The sequence below is a fragment of the Bombus fervidus genome, chromosome 1 (genome assembly GCF_041682495.2).
Source record: "Bombus fervidus isolate BK054 chromosome 1, iyBomFerv1, whole genome shotgun sequence".
Classification (NCBI taxonomy): Eukaryota; Metazoa; Arthropoda; class Insecta; order Hymenoptera; family Apidae; genus Bombus; species Bombus fervidus.
In genome coordinates this window covers 22,128,730-22,150,164 of record NC_091517.1, presented here as the reverse complement: position 1 = coordinate 22,150,164, position 21,435 = coordinate 22,128,730, and the positions used below count along the sequence as shown (strand labels likewise).

Below are 21,435 nucleotides of genomic sequence, written 5' to 3'. Positions count from 1 at the left end.
ACATTAGCCAACGTATTACCGATAGAATTAGAACATGGTTTTACGTTATGGAAAACACGGTCGATTTAAATGCCAACCTTATCGATACTGGACGTAACTGGGCGTAACTTGACATAGAAATTGAACCGAAAAGTGACGTAACGATTAAACGAATACGTATCTGTTGATTTACTGGAAGAGTACATTTTTCAGAAAATTGGTTCGATATAGAAAGTTTGAAGCAAGGAAAATTATCGATTAACGATGAAAACATCTCGTTATATTTTGAGAAATGGTATTTGAATGTCAAAGTGGGGTTTTCTCTTAGTAAATACTTAGTTTATGTTTGCATTTAATTTTTCCAGAAATCCTGAAACTGAGATGATCTTACCCGTCGGTTCTAGCAAATCAACGATATGCGTACTTCCTTGTTCTCGTGCATTTTCAGATATTGGAAACTCACGATATTATACTGTCGTTAAGACTGTCGTTGCATCACAGAGATAATAATTATCGGTTTATTTGGAATACACAATCTCATCCTGTTTCGATAAACGATGTATCAAAGACCGAGCTACCGTTGATTCGAACTTTAAATGTTACTTGGAAATTCTAATGAACGAAAGTGAGCGGTCAGTATGATACGGTGTAATCCACTTAAAAGCATACCAATTAACCGTATCTTCGTTATCGATGTCATTATCCACGTGGCAGACGGCGACATAGAGCAGAGACTGGCATCAAGTAGCCTGGTTGTTCGTCGAGAGATCGATTGTTTTCCGTTATCGTATAGGGTAAATATTTACCACAGATCATCAGAGCTGTGTTTACCGAACGGTATTGAACACGAGACACGAGCAACTCAACGTTGTCGTCGCGTACAGATTCATTGCATTGTTTACGATGTCTGAGCCGTTTTCGATATAAATGGTTCGCTGGTTGACACCTGTCCGATGAAACATCGCGTAATCCACGTCGATCGGAAAATAGATCGCGATCGATAACAGTTATACCCTTTACATCGTACATGGCGATAGTCGTAACGATATAAACTTGAATCAGGCGCGTAAAATGGTTGTTCGCGGATCGAACGACGATTTGTTGCGCGACCAATTAACGCGAATCACCGAGACGTACGTATGATGCGCATACGCGCACGCGCATCTAACCTGACGGTCGTAAAATCGAGATTATACGGCGGCGACAAGGCGCGGTTTCGATGATGTTTCGTTGGCCTCGCGTTGGAGTTATTATCTGCTCCTGCTGGGTGTTATCCGTTCGATCTATCGTTGTCAGTTTCGGAGGAATAAAAAGCGAGAAAGAACCGAGGGAGAAGCAGGAGAATGTAAAGGGAAGAAAAAACGATCGTTTCTCGAAAAGTCAGACGAGCACGCAACGTCGCGTCGCGTCGCGTCGACGCCAAGTTGATGAGCCGTGCTTCTCACCAGGGTTCAACGACATCGATCCGAGCAAATTCGATCGCAGTTTCGAGCGGCTAATCTTTTCGAGATCCACTGTCTCGCACCCGGATCTCTATCGCATCGGTTTGTCACGATCTATAGGTAGAGACGTCGGGCGTGTACGTACACGCCCACACATCGTGACACGCGAGGGGACACGAACGCTCACGTCTGCTCGATACATATCCGTGTGTGCTATGTTGTGCGCGTGTGCAGGAGAACACACGCGTCATAAGAAGGGAGCCAGAACGGTCTGCGAGTTCGCCGGCCGAGAGAAAGTGAACCAGTTGGCGGCGTTGCCGAATTTCTCGGCGTGGCCTGTCTGGTAGCTGCACCGTGACGTTGCCTACCTGTTGTGAGCCGGCAACCGCGCTCTCGTCCACTGATTAATTGAGCTAAACGATGATTTTTGATGAACCGCTTTTTCCACGGCTAACGCTGACCGCTCGATTCGATGCAAATTTTGATACCACGTAAATTCTCCGTCACGCTCGATTGCTGTCAATTAATTTTACAAATAATTGTTGTAGAGGGGAAAAGATTATTGAGAAATCGTGAAACGGGCAATGAACGGTTACCCCGCTACAGGTAGAAGTTTGTAGAAAAGTTGATGAATGATATTCGGCACGCGCGACCCAATTTGCGTACAATAAAGTTCACGCAGCAGTTATGGGGATGGGGTAACCCAGAATCGGAAGAACACATTTTTCCCTGTTTCTTATGGTATGGAGTTGATAAATGCCGTACTCTATTTGATATATGGCGTACATGTTTTTTGGATGAGAGGAAATCGAAGAACTGTTCGATGTTTACGTCCATCTGTATTTTATAGTGTCATTCTTCTTCCTTGAAACATTATCTCCTCCTTTGGACACTGTTGAAGCAAATTATACCGTTTCTGTAATTTTATACGTTGCTGAACGCCATCGATACCGTACATGGTTATCACTGGTATTCGCTGAACACCAATATATTCTTTTCCTCCTTCGTTATTATGGAAACCTGATTTGTCTCTGAAAACTTTTCTCTCGTCTTGTAACACCGATAAGGAAGCGATGTTCTAAGTGCACGCTTCATTCCAGGATACTGCATCTGATGGTATACCTAACATAACCTCAATACGGTCTAGCTCAAGTTGGTGTAACGATATTCGGCATCAGGAAGTTAGATCGAGGGGTAAGGAAAATTGTCATCATCCTCTTAAACACGATATTTATGAGTATTACATATATTCGACTAGAGATAGCCTTCGAGACTGGTTGAAATAGATAAGTGAGAATCGCTTAGGTTTGTTTCAACTGACGGCCATTGGTCATTTAGCGAAGAAGAGAGGGTGCGCGAGACGAAAAATAAAATAAATAAAATAATTGTTCCGTAACAGATGACAGCTTAACGCTGTAACCATAGTCTTAGCCGTAATATTGCGGCGATCATTCTACTATCCCTACCACCACGGAAACAACGCACATTGAAAAATCGCGTCTCTAAACTTAGCATTCTTCGTCCCTACAAACGGCAAATAAACTATTCCATCTTTCAACAGCAAACAGTTACGCTACAACGAGATCTTTATCCAAACGATGAACGTAGCTGTTATACGTTTAATTACTCAATTATCTTGGCGACTTCTTGATCGACCGCTGCCACGCTAGCGACATTATAAATTCCACGTTCCTTTTTCCGCGAATTAGACGGCGACTGGAAACGGCAAATCCGTTACGTGCCCACGACGCAAATAGAGTTAACAAGGCGAGCTCGCGCGCTGGTTTTCTTTTCCCCCCTTGCCTCCATGGGTGGGCTAGTTTCCGCGTCTCCAGGCAATTGCAAAATGCATCGTCGTTATTTCATTGTCCTGGAGCGCGCACGACTGCGCACACGCCACTGCGTTCTCGGTTGGTACGAACGATTAGAATTTCGTAGACGCGACGAACTGTGCGTTACGAATACAGGGATGCGATGAAAAATGCATGAACATAACCGTTCGCGCGCTTATGCAACCGGACACATCGAACACACTGACGCGTCCACATCGCACCAGGTTTCTTTTAGGACTTCGCGTTCGCGAAACGAGCCACAAATCACATAGGTTTTCCCTCGGTTTCCCCCTGCTTGCCGAATAGTCTGTTCTTAGGGATTTCCAAAAGAAGTTTCCCAAACCATCTCTCGACTACTCGAGGGAAAATGCGTGTAAATTCAGCGCAGGAAGTTATTCGTTTCCTAAGTCGATGGATTGCATCTGTTCTCTAGTTGGGTATATATATAGACCGAGTTTGTTTCCAGGTAGAAACATGTGTGATTTGCTTGATGTCTAAGTTCGAGGTTTAAGTTTATCAACGTCTCGAGTACTAATTACCATATTTACCAATTTTAAGGTACAGATATATGTGCTATACGCAGGCCAAAATGAAAACTATCTTTAATCGCACTTACAGAATCTTTTAATTTCATATTAATGATAAATTCTGTCTCTCGAGCAACGATAGAATGATAACTGTAGTTCGTTTTTTTTACGGTCCAACTATTTCGTTCTCCTCGGTTCTATGTAGATTCAAATGGATGGATACGTTTTAACAGATATTATTATTTTAGGTATTAATACTTAGCGTGATTTTACCACATTTTGTGTATTCCATGCTGTTTTAAATTTTATTTATATAATACGGTAAATTATTATTTTAAAAAAATGCTTGGAGAGATACATACACGAAGAAGTAACAGGTAGATCAACAGACTTAAGGAATGATTGGAACGTAATTTCGATTAAACGCGTTAAATGGTTCTATCTTCACAGATAGCTACTCTGAAATATCCAACGCTCCAATTATTAAATGGCGCGTATTTGATAAAAAAGAACACACTGTTCTTTATAAAGCAACAAGGCAGAATAATAGAATTTATGTTTTGCGCCAAGTCACGTCCATAAATATGAAATATTGGAAAAACCGCTAACCATTTAACCGATTAACCCTCCTCGCACTATATCCGCTTTATCGAACGCGCTTGGCGAAGTGTTGTCGTACGTTCGATTGACGTCGATCCATCGATAAATTATGCGGATGTCCCACGTTTCTCATTTTGAATACACGCTTCATTGCGAATAATTTATCTATCGTCCAAGATTCTGCTCTATCGCTAAAAATGAAATTCAACAGGTGCAGAACTGTCCGTTTTCTCTGTTCCACGACGAATTATTCTTTCAGATTCTGTTTGAGATCCACTCGTCTTTCCGTTCAGTTGCTATCCCCATTTCCTCCGACGACTTGTGAATCTCGCACTCTGGGGACATGGGATCGTCGACAGGATTCCTGAATAATCTATCCAGACTAGCGAATCTAAATCAATTAATCGCACGTTCTGTAGAATGATTTTAGACAGAGCGTCGCTAATGCTTGATCGATAATTCGATAAACGCTTTGAAGAGATTGATAATTTAATTATACAAGTACCGTAATTCCAATTATTATTCCAAATGATAATAAAATAAAACTAAACAACGTTTACAGTGCTCTTTATCAAGAATCAGACTAAAATCTTTTAGTAGTCGTAAAAGGAAGATGTCAGAGCTGTGTACGCTGAAGGGATAGAAACCACGAAAATGTAATTTCTTTTAACTGACTGGTAGCTTCGTTACAAAAACGTCGTTTTATGATGCAGCGTCGTCTGTTTTAAAGGAAAATGTTACCTACAAGCCAACATCGGTTATCGAGCATGGAGGAACTTTTACAATTTAACGAACTCTTCTGGAAAGAAATACTTTATTCCTTCAATACCAACTTAAACGAAAACGAGCAAACGGATTAGAAAATAGAAGATTCGAACTTTGATTTCCATCTTGTTGCATCAAATTGCTAGATTTTTATATCGTAGATATTAACAAGATTATGGATCTCTGAAATTTGATAAATTTTTACTAGTGTGTATTCGAGTGACCCGATAAATTTTGTAGCCTAAAGAATTGTACGTAGTTTAAAAGAAAACGATCGTCGATGATCGAAAAAAAGAAAGAAACAGGTTAATTTGGATACTCCAAAAGAAAACGCGACAACAGTCAATGATAGAAACGAAGAAAGAGGACGACTTATATCCTTTGAAGAATTCAGTTAAGAATAGCTGACGGTCGAAACAGGAATAAAGACAAAATATAGACGTATAGACCAGAAAAGGGAGAGCGGTGGTAGATCAAAGAGTTATTGACCAACCTGTCAATGTGACTCTTATTCGAGACAGGGTAGCTGTTTGCGCGTAAGGAACCGCCTTGATGACGTCTAATGTATCACGCTATGCTTCCTTCTACCATCGTCAAAATAGAATGGCCGGTGGTTGACTTCAGGGCTCCACGTGTCTATATCGATTCATAATTTTTTAAACATTATCTTTTTCGGTTTATGTTTTGTCTTATTTTCAAAGCAAGTACGAGAGACTCTAGTAAACAGATATAATTTTTTTAACATAATGATTTTGATAACACGAATTTTTAAAAGTATGAAATATTTGACGATACAAAATGGTACAAACTGAAAACTATAAAATATTCACGTTTATATTCACGTGAAAAAAAATAGTACAACATTCCCCGATATAAAACAAATAATACGTGCACATTATCTTCCTTTCAAAAGCCTTCAAAAATTCTCCAAAAAAAAAAAAGAGAAAAAAATAAACGCGGGAAACGGTTTCATTAAACGAAATAACGTTTCCGTTCTTTTCTCGAAACTTTAACAGACATCGCTATTCGTTGAAATGTAATTTAATTCCTCTATCCTCGCACTAAATTTCGAGACCACCGGTACGAAACGTACGTAATTCAGTATCAGAGCTGTGAATTTTACATTCGAGCATTTAACGGTCAGACCACAGGTCGTCTTCTGCGTCATTAATTTATTTCATTGTGTTCCGTCTCTCCTTTACTTCGCCCTGGTATTCGTTGGCTAACCGTTGTACGCTTTTCTGCCGGAGACGCGTGGCCTGCCGCTTGGACTCGGCTTTTAAATCTCGTTAAATCGCGACAACGGCTCAAACGCGACTCAGCTCAGACGTCAATGCATGCGCATATATTTTGAGCGGCGTCGAATCGCTCGTAAAATCCAATAACCATGCGTTGGTATTGCTTTCGAAGGACAACGATCGAAAACTCCAGAATTTCAATTGTTCGGACGAATGTGAAGCGTCCTTTTCCGTGTGTGTCTCAGCGAATACTCGTTACATTTTGGCAACATTTTTGGCTATATATCGTGTACGTATAATTACGTAATTATTTACCCAATATTCTCATTTCTAACACTACAACTCTCTTGCATAATAATTTATTAACTAATAACGTTATTGCATCGATTTCGGTTTTGTCATTTTACGTTTGCTATAGGTTCGAGTAAAATTTTTTTTCTTTTTTATTGTAGGAACTTTTCGTCCATTAAATATTACTCGACGCTTATCTACGATCGTAAATTCTTACGTTTTTGCTTTTGCTTTTCCTAAATGCGACCGTTTCTCACAAGCATTCATTCTCAGAGAACTTAAGAGATCTCGAAAGTGGGTAGAGCGCAGTCTCTATACGTTAAGATTAAAAGCACTAGGTCACGGTACTTCGCCTCGAGCTCGAGTAACGAGCACAATGTTTTACAATGTCGCGAGAATCGGAAAATAATTAATAATAATAAGAAACGTAACAGACACGATATAAATTTGCAAAGATTCGAATAACCAGAGCAAACGAGCCGAAACTAAGCTAATATTTCTATAAGTTTACAAATTTTAACAACGTGAAGATTCTTTTACGTAAAGAACGACCGAAAGCTAGAAACGTGAATTCTTTCCTCGAATCGTTTCACAAAACAAAGAATTCTTTATTTTCACAGTCTTATCGGGACACGATTATCACGCTAGTCTTAATCAATGGTATATCTACATATGCGTATTTTTGTTTCGTTGTTACTAGTAGCATCGCCAACTCTACCAATCGCCAACAATATCGCCAATCGTAGCGTTTTTCATTTTGACGAACGTCTTCGTCGAGCTGAGCGATCAAAGGCGCACGAAGCTTTTACCGACAACTTTCCCTTTTCAAACGATCGTGAGCGCGCCCGCGCGTGTGCACAGCACGCAAAATCGTCGTATATGCACATGCTGCTAATGTAACGCGGCAAAATATATTATGCTATGAGATCATGCTGCAGTTGAATTTCACGAGCGACAGAAACGTAGCGTAGAAAGATACTTTGAGCTCGTAATTAAACGAATTTCTGTCAAATTACGAACTACGTACCCGCATATATATATAGATATACGGTGGCATATATTAATCTTGTTTCAACCCTGCGCCATAAACGTGGTTTTATTTTGTTACCGATTTATCTAGTGAAAAGTTTTAGAAGCAGTAGCATTTAAGTATCTTCTAGCATAAAAGATATTGACAAAAACACATGTGATTCATCGAAGAAAAAATTATCTTAGTTTAAACTTTGTAACATACTGATTTATTAAATAAAATATTAAATAATACCTGAGAGGATACAGCTTTGGGAAAATGAGAGAAATACGATTGTTTGTACAGTTGCTAGAAGTTAATAATCACGGAAATTAAACAACGCAAAGAATTAAACGATACAACGATAGAACGCACCGTATGCTGTATGGAAATCGAGAAAAGACTCGAGCATTGAAACAACATTTCTAGCCTGACGCAATAATTCAAATAAGAATGCCTAACAATAAACACAGTAATAGTAATATTAAACCATAGCAAGATCGGCAGTTTTATTTGTTAACTGCACATATACAATTTTTCTTTACTTCTATCCGTGGCAAAATCTTTTAATTATAAAATTCAACTAGGAAGTCGTTGAACATCGTGCCCGTAACTCGCCCACGATTCCGGCTTTCGTCAGATTTTTCCTTCCTTTATCGTATCACGAGCAAGAATTTCGTAAAATCCGAATTTTATACACGTTACGTGGCATAATCGGTCGCTCGAAGCAAGTCAATGCTTATCGCGAACTTTATCACCGAATTGTATGCACGTGACGATACTCGAGTCGATAGAGCACGCACGTAAGACTTGCTACCATCGGCGTCGTTGTGACGTCGATTTCGCACCGGTGACGATTTATACAGCTTTATACCGATTCCGAAGTTAAGGTAAGGGAATAAAATATTTCGCTATATTCGAGTATTATTCTACGAGTAGAGATATTTTAAGAGTGACCATTGTTTATTAATGAAGAGAGGATATGAATATTCCATTACTATTGAGACGAAGAACATTAAAGTAACCTGGCGAATATATACTGTATTTCCTGCATATATCACGTTATGAAAATGACAGTAGCTCGACGTAGTTGACAAATAACACACGCGTCTATAGGAATTTTGTATTATTTTTGTACGTTCTATACCGCGCAAGACAAATTATTCCTGCATATTTGAATTAGAACGATGTTCGAATGAGCATAAAAAATTGTAATACAAGAAGAAATTATTTATTTTCTAACGAGGAAGTAAATCGAACTTACTTGTTAATAAAAAACCAGATAAAATAGTAGAAACAAGAGATTTGAGATATTGCTGATATTATAGCGTTACTAGCATAACATAACTTCTGATACAAATTGACGTTAGATTAATTTTGATTTTTTCTACTTGCAGAACAAGACCACCCAGAACCCTACTATACAGTTCCTAGGAAACGAAGGGGTAAGTGAAAATCGCTTTCCATTATTTGCATACTTGCATCGGTAGAATCGCACGATACGTACAAGTTTCCGATTTCTCTGTCTGTTCGAGTATAATCAAGATCGATTTTATGCGAAAGATTACAAAAAATCAAACAACTACTTGCAGCTAGTCTCATAAATCAATCGTAAATCGTTATTTTGTTTTTCTAAATCGTGACAGAAGAGATATTTAGCAAATATTTATTCAACGATATTGTAAATATTTTTTATTCATTTTTAAAGAGATTACCTATCTTGAAAAGTCATTTATGCTTTGGTTTATCACGTTCAATATCTTAAATCAGGCTGACACAGAGTACGATACCGAATGATTTCACAAGTCAGACCGATTTAACAAAATTGCGCAACATCCATATATATATATATATATAAGTCGTGATTAGTCAATTATGACTGAAAAATTAATTAGAAAATTTGTTACTTTCAAATCATTATAGCATGTTATTTATTATTGCCATAATTAGAAAAGAGTTTTCGATCACAGGAAGCGAAACAAATTAAACGACCTAGATCTACACCTTTCTCTTTTCAAAAAGGAGTAAAATTTTTATAAATACAATACCCTTCGGTATCTTCATAGAGACCTTTATCAGCCTGATATTTTCTGTCTGTCTGAGAAATCGGAAACTCCATAAACGCGCAACCTCTACAATTATACAGAGTTTTGTATTATAAAAGTGCGCAGAAAAACTCGAAGTAATTTTCAACAAAACCCTTTATTACTCGAGAATTTCTCGATAAAATGCCAGGTTTCCATTGGTTTTAATGCGGTATAAAAAATTCGCGAGATTCCGCATCGACGAACTACGCTCACGTAGAATCGGACGCAATTCTTCTGAGAAGCGACAGGAACTTAAAAAATGCTATATCCGTGTAATCACGTTCGCGAGATGAAGAATAAAAAATTGCCCTGTAGCGCATGCGCCAGCTACACAGCACATGAACTTCGCGTCGTCGTTTGGCGCGTTTTCCGCGAAACATCGTTTAGCGACCGTTAAGCTTTTCTCGGAAGATTTTCCGCCTCTGTTAGTTGTATTTAAGCGCAAGTATGTCTTTGCGATTCGTTATGAAAACTTTGAAATTCGTCACGCATATTACTGGAAATTACGAGGCATTAGAGTAGGCGAGGAAAGACCGAGAGTTGAGGTTATGTTATGTCGCAAAGGCGGGTCGATACGCGGCGCTGAATGTATGCTGATGTATGATGTAGTTTCGGAATTATCGTGTAAATATAAGTAAAAAAGGTTTCTCGAGGAAAATCCTTTTATAATTCGCTCTAATGGTAAATAAAATGGCGACAAAGAGATTGTTAGTGGAGAGAGATTGTTCTACGATGTTATTACATATATTCGTATTTTCGTAAATGAAAGATGAAGGATCAAGATATTAATAATTTAAAATAAGAAAAAGCTCTAGGTGACGTGAACTACAGAAATATACTGGAGGTGTATTAGCTTATAGATTTAGCTGTAACAAATACACGCGCAAGAAAACTCTTTTTTTTTTTTAGTTTTACTGCTGTTAGCCACTGTGAACCTTCAACGACCACGTAACACAATAACTTAGCCACATTTACAAATTTTTTAACACGTTCGCTGTAGTCCGATTTTTACTAGCTATAATGCAATCTTTCATACAATACCCTTCTCTACATTAATAAAGCTTTTAACGTAAGATGTACTTTTATTAATAAAACTTATATTTTAATAATTTACTTCAACAATTTACATACAATTATTGCGTTTATAGATTTCCCGTAAACACCCATAGTCTATTGACACGAATTCTCATAACATTTTCCCACAATGTTGACTCGCCATCTTATTTGATAAATGTGTTAACAAATTATCCTTAAACGATTAAACATCGGTAATCGTTCAAGGGGGTAAAATACGAAAGATGATGAAGTAGAACGTTCTTTGCCGCATCCCTTTGTGAAAAGAAACGAGAGTGAGAGGCGTGACACATTATCGATCGCGTGCACGATCCTCTCCCGTTACAAGAACGAAGACACGCGCGCGCAGAGATCTTCTCGCGCTGGGATCGGAGGATCGGTGGTGATTACTGCGCGTGTCCGTAGACGTGGCCAGGCACGGCGTCGAAGGTTTCTACTACGGTGAAGGCGATCGAGGTCGTTCGAGCAAGGTTATACACCATTTTCTCCCGTGCCGTTCGTTGATTCGCTCGTACGTTCGTTGGTCGCGTCGATCGTTGCTCGAATACCCGGCAAACACGGCGGTGAAGTTGCCAACCGACTTCTTAGGGTCCTTGATTCATTCTCGCGGACGATTTTTCGAAGGCTGAAGGAGATCGTATTTCGAGGTTGCATCGATGACGCCTCGGTTCCGGGATCCTGTGAAGACTCGATGATCTTGAAATGGTTTATTACGGATGCTCGAGAAGCCTTTCTTATGCGCCGATTAACCCTTTACGATCTATTTGTTACATTCAACTGGACCGGACGATCGTATGAAATCCGTTTTCTTGACACTAAACCTTGATTCGACGTAAATGTATTTATCTCGCTACGTTCGTAGCGTTCGTTTATTTTAAAGAGTTCTATACTTTCCAGGTTATAGTAGAATTTTGTTTGTAGGAATTTGGGAGACAGTTTACATTGTAATTGGGGTCTACCAATTTTCTTCGCTAGCTATATATATATTTTTCGAACATACGATAGGAGTTCAGCTCCGAGCCTTGTTATAATATAACTTCCTAACTAATACTATCGACAAATTGACAAGTTACAAGTTGTATAACTTTTATAAATTTACTTTTACAATAGGATAATCGGATAGTTCGTAGAAAATTCTAACTCTTTGAAGTTTCATTCGTTTTATTACCAAATCTGTATCTACTTATACGCATCGAAGAGAATGTTTTGCTGCTGGAAACTTGTAATTTTATCGGCTTATAGAATTCCATTGTTAATTACAAAAAGCCCGAGTGAGTTCAGTTGGCAAAGATATAGTTAATCCGGCACTGACTAAAATTTTGTTCTAACAAATAAAGTTCAAGTAAACAGAGTTTTATCGCGTTATCCTCCAATAGAATAAGAAAACATCAAGAAGAATGATCTCAAATTTATCTAAAATTCGAGAAAAGATCTTTTAAGCATAGAATCCTAATAAGAACGAGCAACGTAAATCTTACAATAAGTTCTAAAATATTCAAATACACAACACATTAACTAAATATGAATCACTTGAAATGTCAAAGGTAATTTGATACGGGATTATGATTCTGTTTATGCCTGAAAGCCGAACCGACACGACTGACTAAAGTGGCAATAAAGTTCTTATTGCGCAAGAAACATCGATATTTTCCCCAAAATGAACAATATGTGTCAGTTATCTGTAAACGTTATCTAGCTGTATATCGTAATCCCGATGTTGTGAATCAATTTATCGACCTTGGTCTTGCAGGATATTGATTTTTTCCAACAGATAAAATAACTGCTTGATGATAATCGTGAATGTTTCAAGTGATTATTTTACGCTCGTTTCCGTTACTACGTAATTTATCCGTAGTTTCTGCCGTGAAACGTTTCGAACGATTCGCGTATTGAAGGCAGCGACGATGTATTTTAAGATCAGCTACGATTGCGGAAAACGTGGCCAGCCGCGCTAAGTTTTACCGTGTGTCGCAAGTGGTTTACGAACATTTTCCAATAGCTCGTTCTTCTTGCTCGTTGTGTTTAATCTTTTTTTTTTTTTTTTCACGATTACATTCAAAACAGTTTTTCATTACAGTATCATACGAACAATAAGTCGATTTATTAATAATTAAAAGCGATTACTTCGAACCATCTACAAAACTGAAATAATTACGTCTACTTATGAGTCACGCATAGTAGCTGTTACATATAATACACGATTAAATCATCATTTCGATTCTCTATTAATCGTACCAAAACTCTTTCACTCGTGCAACTATGAAAGAATAATAAAATACAAAGAAACAAGGAATTTAGAATAGAAGTTATCAAAGTGAGAGTATCGTAGGATACGAATAGTTGACGCATTGGATAAATGATAATTTAGAATAATTTTTAAAGCAAGCACGAATAAATCCACAATATGCTGTTGGTTTTATAGACACGCTGCTTTAGACACTGATTATTATTTATGCGGAGTGGAAAAAGTGGCCTTGCCATCGTCTCGTAAAAGCTGCTACACGCGGTTGCTCACATATCCTTTCACAAAGCCGCGCCGTTGTCACATATACGAAATTGGTTCTCCCTGTAGAAGGAAAGGAAGGTGACCGACCTGTTGGCGGTCTTCGTCCGGTCGCGCTCGACTTTTCGGGCGTGGCTGACTGTCTCATCGATTAAGTGCTGTTTCGAGATGCTGCTTGGGGGGAACAACGAGCAGGGAAAGTTGCGATGGTAAAGAGAGATGTTAAAAAGGAAAGAACTGCTCGGTAATTTTGATTTACGGCCGATTGTTATTACTCGATTGAATAACAGTCTTTTCAACGTCACCTGTTGCGACGCATTCGAGGAAACTGCGTGGAGATTGGTTTTACCTTGCTATGTATTCGGTATTTGGTTGAACCGGTTGGTTCTAGCATAGGAATTCGCTTCTACGATTTTTACGACGCCATCGATATCTCTAAAGATACCGGGCGTCGGAAACGAGGCTTCCAGTTGCCAGTATCGCGCGTATAAAATGTCTCTTTTCGTTTTACCTGTTATCCGCCTTATACCTCCGAAAGGTAATACGATAATATTTCCGCGAATCGCGAAACACGTATCTTCCAGAAAAACGGAATAAAATAGTAATAGTAATCACCTGTTACGGAGGAAGGGAAAGCACGTCGTTCCCTTTTAGTTCGAAGAAATAAAAGCACCCACAGTCTTGTTTTACTAAGGCTTCATTCACATAACCGATTCTGTTTAGCCGCATTTACTCCGGTTGCTTTATTCTGACCTTTGACTGGCTTCCACTCTGGAAGATACCTGAAGATCGATGCACCCACTTTGACCTTTTCGCTAGACTGCTACGACGATACGAGCACGCCTTAGGACCGTTCTCGCCCCGAGCATCTAGAAAATGATTTCCTAAGGACGGCTCGTTCGACGTCAATTTACTCGATGCCTCTGCTGTAAAATCCTTGAACAGGAAACATTGCATAGAAAGTGGTAGCGAAGCACGTCTGTCGCCGAGAATAGTCGAGAATACTACCTATTCATGCCTTCGGTATCTATTCACACGGAGGGGATTTTGACTCTACCTGGGCACATCTGGTTCCTGACGAACTGGTGGTTAGAATTTTGCTTTTCTTTTTTTCTTTATGTGTAATATATAGTTACGGGATAGGTTTTTCCTGTTTGTGTAATTCCTTGTTTAAAATGTTTCTATACAGATACCCGTTCGTGTTGATACACTACGCTAACCTGTTAAATATTCGTAATAACATATAGTTTTGAATTTATTTTTAATAAACAAGACACGAATGATTTTTATATATCAATATAAATTTTGTGCGTTACATTCAGCGTACGATAATCTCCATCAATATTTTCCTGAAACATTGAAAGTTAAATATACCGTGTACTTCGATATCCGATTCGCTGAATAATCCCCCCATTTCTAACTTTGATTTTAATTTCTTCGAAATTTTCTAAATCACAATCACAAGCTCTTACGAAAAACGAATACCAAATTTAATTGATTAAATTCTTCTCTTTGGTGTAGAATAAATTCTCACCTTTGCCGTTTACATATTTCCATTACACACGCTACTGTTAATTACTACATACTGCTATACTTCGCTACGTACACTGCTATTAATTTACAGCGAGAGTATAGTAACATTTCCTTTCAGATAATCTGGCTATCGATATTAGCGTATGGCTTGATAAAAAGCAACGACAACTGTGCTCTGCGTTTGCCATTAAACGAACAAAACCTGTCTAACGCAGTGGGACAAAGCTTCTTATTGCGAGTCGAAACGAGTGTGAACGGTTATCGCTTGACTTCAAACACACCATTTAGGGGCACAATTTAAAAACCAACAAACCCGCAGGATATATCGGGCGTTATTACACGGTCAAAGGGATGTCAGTTGTACGGTTTCTCTCGAACTCTGTGCTAGGAAACTGCTGTTAAAACGCAGCCGCTCTCTCGTATCCGGGTATTTTCTCACACCGGACCAAATTCTAGTTAAACCTTCCTCTTTTGCTCTTTCTCTTTATCTCTCTGCCTTCCTTTAACACGTACGTACTATGTACACGCCAAACGTTGAGCTTAATCCGTTGTCATCGTGGACCAACGGGGATTCCCTTTTGCAGATTAACAATGTCTATATTTTCGTGATCCAGAACAAACGACACCTCGGGGTAATTATACGTCCTCTTTGTTTTCTTCTGTGCTTTTCGTCCACATGTTGTCAGTCCTATACACTCGCAAGTATGTAGACTACGCATTTGTATGCATTTATGAGAAATGTAAATGTTTATAAAGGTACAGGATATACGTAGTACGCAACGGGATCTCGAGTAAAAAATATAATATTTAAATGGTGAAGCAAATTCTTCTTTTTCTTTCCATCGAGATAATAATAAGAGTATCAGATTGCGTAAAAAGTTTTCATAGTTTAGTCGGAGGACTTCAATCCCATAGATGTTTTAGTAGGAAAGATACGCTATAAAACTCCTACAAATATCGAGTAAAGAACGTTATTGGCAATTGATTTAGCAGCTATATAGCGCTATTCTTGTCTAGCGTATCTTTCTTGCAGCGAATCAGAAGAAAGTTACGTAGAAAGCTTATTTCGTTCAGTGACTGTAGGCCGACACGTCGTAGTCGAACGTACCTTTCGATGAAAGAAAGTCGCTCGTATTCGTTTAAAAATATTTTAAACTCGCGAAAATTCCCATTTGAATCTCGCTGACAGTTCTCCGTAAAAATAGACCTTGTTTCGAAGCTGATTATTAATGGTAACCATACGTAATATTATTTTCTTCTAATATTTTTTTTTTTTTTTTCTAGTTTCGCAATAGGATCTGCTGATTTATTTTAAAACATCTATGTAGTATTTAACAGCGTTCCTTGTCAGCTCCTTCTCGACACTCTTTTTTACTCGTTCCCTTTTCTGCACGGTGGTTTATCGTATGGTTATTTTCAGCAAGCGCCTTCGTCTTCGGAAATCCCGTTTTCCTCTCTTTCGTCGACCTACATTCTCCTCTCTTCTTCTTTCTTCGTTTGGGTGCCTCGGTTTCTGTAGCATTTTCGTCCAACTCTTTCGACAACACTGGGTAACCAAACGTACACAAGTACGTCGCGTCGTAATGAACCGCCGACCGTGACATCTTGATATTTTATTTCGAGCCTGCGATTTTTGCTTATTTATAGGTCGTTATATGTTCGGTATCGCTCGTTAACACACCCGTTACAAAGACGTGACGGTACTGCGTCTGTAATAGAGGCCAAGTACACGCGAGCCACGTGTATTCGTCAACACCGTCTAACGTCCTTACGGATCGCGTTCGCCCGTGATTTCTCTACTTTGCTTTGTCCGTTTCGCAATGTATGAACCGTGCAATTTTCTCTGTTTCAACGCTTGATATTTTCTTCCAATTGTTATTTATAATGGCTTGATATTCTCCCGAGTATCTCATCATTTAACTATTTATATTTACCTAACTTTATTTTCATGTTTTCTTTCTAATAGACTAGTACGAAAATATAAATACAATTGTGAATTTGATAAATAACATAAAATAACGTGGATGTAAACCCTCTTTACGAAATCGATATCCCTGTAACGTCTTCGTTAGATCTTCGATTCTTGTGATATGCTCTCACCATTTGATTTGCTATACTAGACCGAAGAGCGGGATTTATATATATCAGATTCTTTTCCAAATCCATTATTCGATTACTAAAAACTTTATTTTTAGGATTTATGTCTGGTTCTATTTGATACTCATAGGTATTATCCTAGTTCAAATGCGAACTAATACTCGGAAATCCGAAATGCTTTGTAAGACAACACTCGAATTTATCTTGAAGTATTTCTTATCGATAATATTTATATTTTATCAGACCTAAAAGATTATAAAGGTTGTATGATTCGGGGTAATCATCGAAAAAACCCAGTATGTTTTTATCTAAATCAAGTACAATACTGTGATATGTCACGTGAAACAGATAGTCGAGATAGATGTTTCGTCTGAATTGGCCGAACATATCAGAATACTAATTATGCCTAAAATATAATAATATATTGATTCAAGAACACAATGATCAGACGATCGGCGTTTATACGGAGTCGAAAGTTGCGCAAGCGCTGCACGCGTTGGAATTCGGTAGTGTAGAAAGTAATAGATCGAATGGCTAGGAGAAAACTTAAAAGCGAAATTTTATCTATCTTACACGATGTAAACGATTAACTACACGATCTTTCACGCGAGCACGCGCGCCTTGTTAAAGATCACAGAATAGAAACGTTCTATGTAAATACATTTTTGTTGATTTACTAATTTGGATGTTTACCTTACGATTAAACAGGAGAATTTTCATGTAACGATGTAATGATATAGATACATAGTGTAATTGGAAAGAAAAATAATCTGCCTGGTCCACGGATGTAACTCTTTTGAAAGTAGATACGTTGACCAAGTTTCTTATAAAATTTTTAAGACGATATTTTTCTCTCGTAATTCGCAATATGTTGGAAATTCTTCAGAGTACGAGGAAACGCGCGTTTCGTTGCAAAACTGAATAAAAATCATTTTTGTCTTGATTGACAACGTAGTGATTTTAAAAATTACTCCTCTTTAACGAAACATTAGAACACTCAACTTATCGCGTTCTCTTTCTAGAATCATCCTTTATAAAAACAAATCATTACGATTTTACGTATGTGCTCGCAATACGCGATAAAGAGAGAAAAATGTAGCCCGGAGATCTGGTCAAATTTTGTTGTTTGCGGCCGATTAACGATTATACGAAGAACGTCGCTTCTCCTTATCGCATTATCTCTACTACGCCAAGCACGCAAAGTCACAGCAATGAAGAAAAGATGATAGTAGCGTACGACTCTGCGTGTTTCTGGCCTGAATATTTTTTTCTTTTTCCTTCTACCTCTTTCTATCGCTCTATCCTTTTCGTTACGAATTCCAACCAGGAGCGTAGCAATTATTTCAGTATAATTCGCTCATTTAGTAGACGTCCTTGTTGCGGCTGACGCATCCTGAAAGAACCGACTCGTCTCTCGCTTGACCGATTTGTCTCTCCGTTCTCTACCTATTCGTGTATCGCGTATCGACACACGATTTTATATATAACAATTAACGATAATCGTATGGTCTACGTATATCGAAAGGTAACCTTTTTCTCGCGTCGTTCGTCGAATTCGCTCGTTACCTATCCTGTTTTTCGCGCCTTACGCTCCACCAACCACTCTCTCTTTCTCTCTATCCTGTAAATGTCTCTCGACTCTGTTGGAATTTATTCTCGTCTTAATGCACGTCGGTCTCTTTCCACTTTGACGTCCCTTCTCGAAGTACAATTTCACGTGCTGCTGACCTGTGCCCGTGTAAAATACGTACTTCAACGATACCGACGGCCTTTCGTGCATACGTGTGTAGTTAGCATACGTAGAGCATGCGCAGGCTTACCTTCACATTGTTGCCTTTCACTCGGTTTCTTGCTGTCCGCTACGTATGTATATTTTATCCAAGAACAGCACGTTATTGGCTCCGCTCGACAAACGTCAAGACGTCGGGCTTCTCGCTTTTTTCCCCCCAAGAGCTCCACAGGTCGCTACCGAGAATACGTTGTACCAGGAAATCATGATCTCTCCGGCTGATAATCGTATAATCCATCGTGGCGCATCTCGCGGTGACATTTTGCGAAACGATTTGAATTAAAATCTTCCTAGAAAGGGCAACATATTGCTGGATAATCGGTCGTATCCGTCGTTACCGTCAGCCAACCTATTCGATCGATTCGAAGAAATTTTGAAACATAGGATTCGTAAGTAACTTGGAACCGTATGTTCGAGATTCGCTTTATATCGAAGAATTCATTGACTTCTTAATGGCATGCGTAAAAGTATTCCACTTTTACGTGGGAACGGTTGTTCGTTCGAGTCTCGTGATTTCAGGCGATTAAAAGGCAAAACGCCGAGACGAGAATCGCTTTGGTATCCGGCAGTAGCCGGAAGCTCCACTCCGCGCGTTTTATTGTTTTTTTCTCTCGGCGATCGCTTCCTTCTCGATGTGTTTGCGCGTGCACACGCGTTCCGCGTGTTGCCACACGACACGCATCTCGCTGCTATGTACCTACACGACACGCATCTCGCTGCTACGCACAGGTGCGCGCGTACGTTTCTTTCGCTTAAGGCGATATTTCATGGCGCGGCCGCCACCAGTACGAAACACATCGCTGCCGTAACAGTTACTTTTACGCGTGACCCACTTACTATTCCAACAGTCGAATCTAAGTACTACAATAAAAAGTAGGTCACTCTGAAATAATTGACTGTTTCGCGTGTTAACAGTTGGCCCGACGAATGGGCCTCCAGTAGCCATCTTTCGGCGAGTTGAACAAATATCAGATCGCTGTTCGACAAACTAGATTTTAGATCTTAATCGTTTCTAGCACTCGTACTCTAGATATTCTCGAATCGTCAGATACGTACTTTCGACAATTCGTCTCTACTCGACCTGCCCAAAACATCTCGGGTTTCAGACATTTTCAGCACATATTCTTAATATATCTATTTATGCATACGTATTTGTCTTCTTTTTAGATCTAATAAATCTTTCTACAACACTTGAATAATTTTACGTTTGAGGAAATCTTCAAATTTTTTAGTCAATTTAACAGATAATCGGATAGCTACGAGAAGAGGAATGACGTGAACGCGAGGATTGAAGACGCTGCGTCGATGCTTGTGAATTACCCAAACTCCAGACGACGTTGATGTTCTGAAGATTCTTGGAACCGATAGTTATCATATGTATATATACTCTCCGTACGACGTACATGTTTTGTTACCGAATAAGAAGCAGCACGTATCTCGTGACCAAAATCAAACAGAACCCCGAAACACTAACCAATTCAAACACGAAGCAACGAAAATCATTCGTAGAACAAAACGTTTTTCGTTTTTAAATAAAAACCATCGAAACGTTCAAAGTACCATAGAAACACGAGATACGACCAAAGTGACGTTATTTACTGGTAACTAATCTAGTAATTAATCCAGTGAATAATTCTTTATCATAAAATAGCAAACTCTTCCGATATTCCGACGAAATTCATAGAACCTTTCCGTTTGAAACAAGACTATCGGAAAACCACTGAGGATTATTGGACGAAGATAAAAGAACAAAAGGGTAATCAACTCCTATCCCTTTAGAAGACGAGACACGCGATATGACAGGATTTAGGCTGAAAACTGCCCTATCCCAGGATCGTTACAGTTGGTTTTACGAGCGCGTGAAAACGTGGCACAACGAATCACGCTGATCGTCTGGCATCGGCAGGATACGCAAGCGTCGAATACGGGACACATTCTACGTACGTGTATGTATATTAAGTGTATCTTTATCGTTGCGGCCTTGCGCGCATGTAGGCAATATGCGGGTGTTGCGCTCCTCGCCATTAATTTTCCCTCCCTTTTTCGTTCACGCGGTGTGTTACGCCTGTGATGTGCTTGATAATATTCCGTGTTATACATGCGCGTTCACACGTATTACTCTTGGTCTCTCGCCATTCTGAGAAATTACCGGGATTTTCGTACATATTTTTTCCCTTTTTTGCCACTCGTTGAAATATAGCGCAGGTAAAAGGCCGTCTATGAGACGGAGTAACACGCGCGTGCATTGGACGTTTTTCGAAGTGGACGAAATTTATGTTAAATATCGTGACACACATAAAATAATTTCTCTGGATGTTCTTTGTTTTTCCTGTCTAACTTTTCGAGTTGTTTCACGGCACACGACTAAGGATATTGTTAGAGAACGTACAGTTGCTGATGCTGGAGATAAAAATTTGTATCGCGGGTTTTATAGTTCTAAATTATCAATCTCGTAATTTTTACTTAGATTTGCAGAAGTTATAGCTACAAATTACAACTACGTGCATTATAGAAACGAACTCGATACTCTGTAATATAGAAATAGCATAAAGTTGTAAATGAATTCTCGTATACTTATAATTGAAGTTACATCCGCTGCTTAACGATAATATCCTAAGATAACTCAAATTAATATCTCAAGGCTTAAAGAAAACAAGTATAACATTTTT

The 21,435-nt window shown here is 38.9% G+C and overlaps 1 protein-coding gene across 1 annotated transcript in view; it reads left to right on the top strand.

The window, feature by feature from the left end:
* Positions 1–21,435, top strand: part of Su(tpl) (Suppressor of Triplolethal) — a 145,703-nt gene that overhangs the window by 37,488 nt on the left and 86,780 nt on the right. The window contains exon 2 of the mRNA XM_072010202.1: positions 9,081–9,128. Coding sequence (XP_071866303.1) covers positions 9,081–9,128 — 48 coding nt within the window. The remainder of the gene's footprint in view (positions 1–9,080; positions 9,129–21,435) is intronic.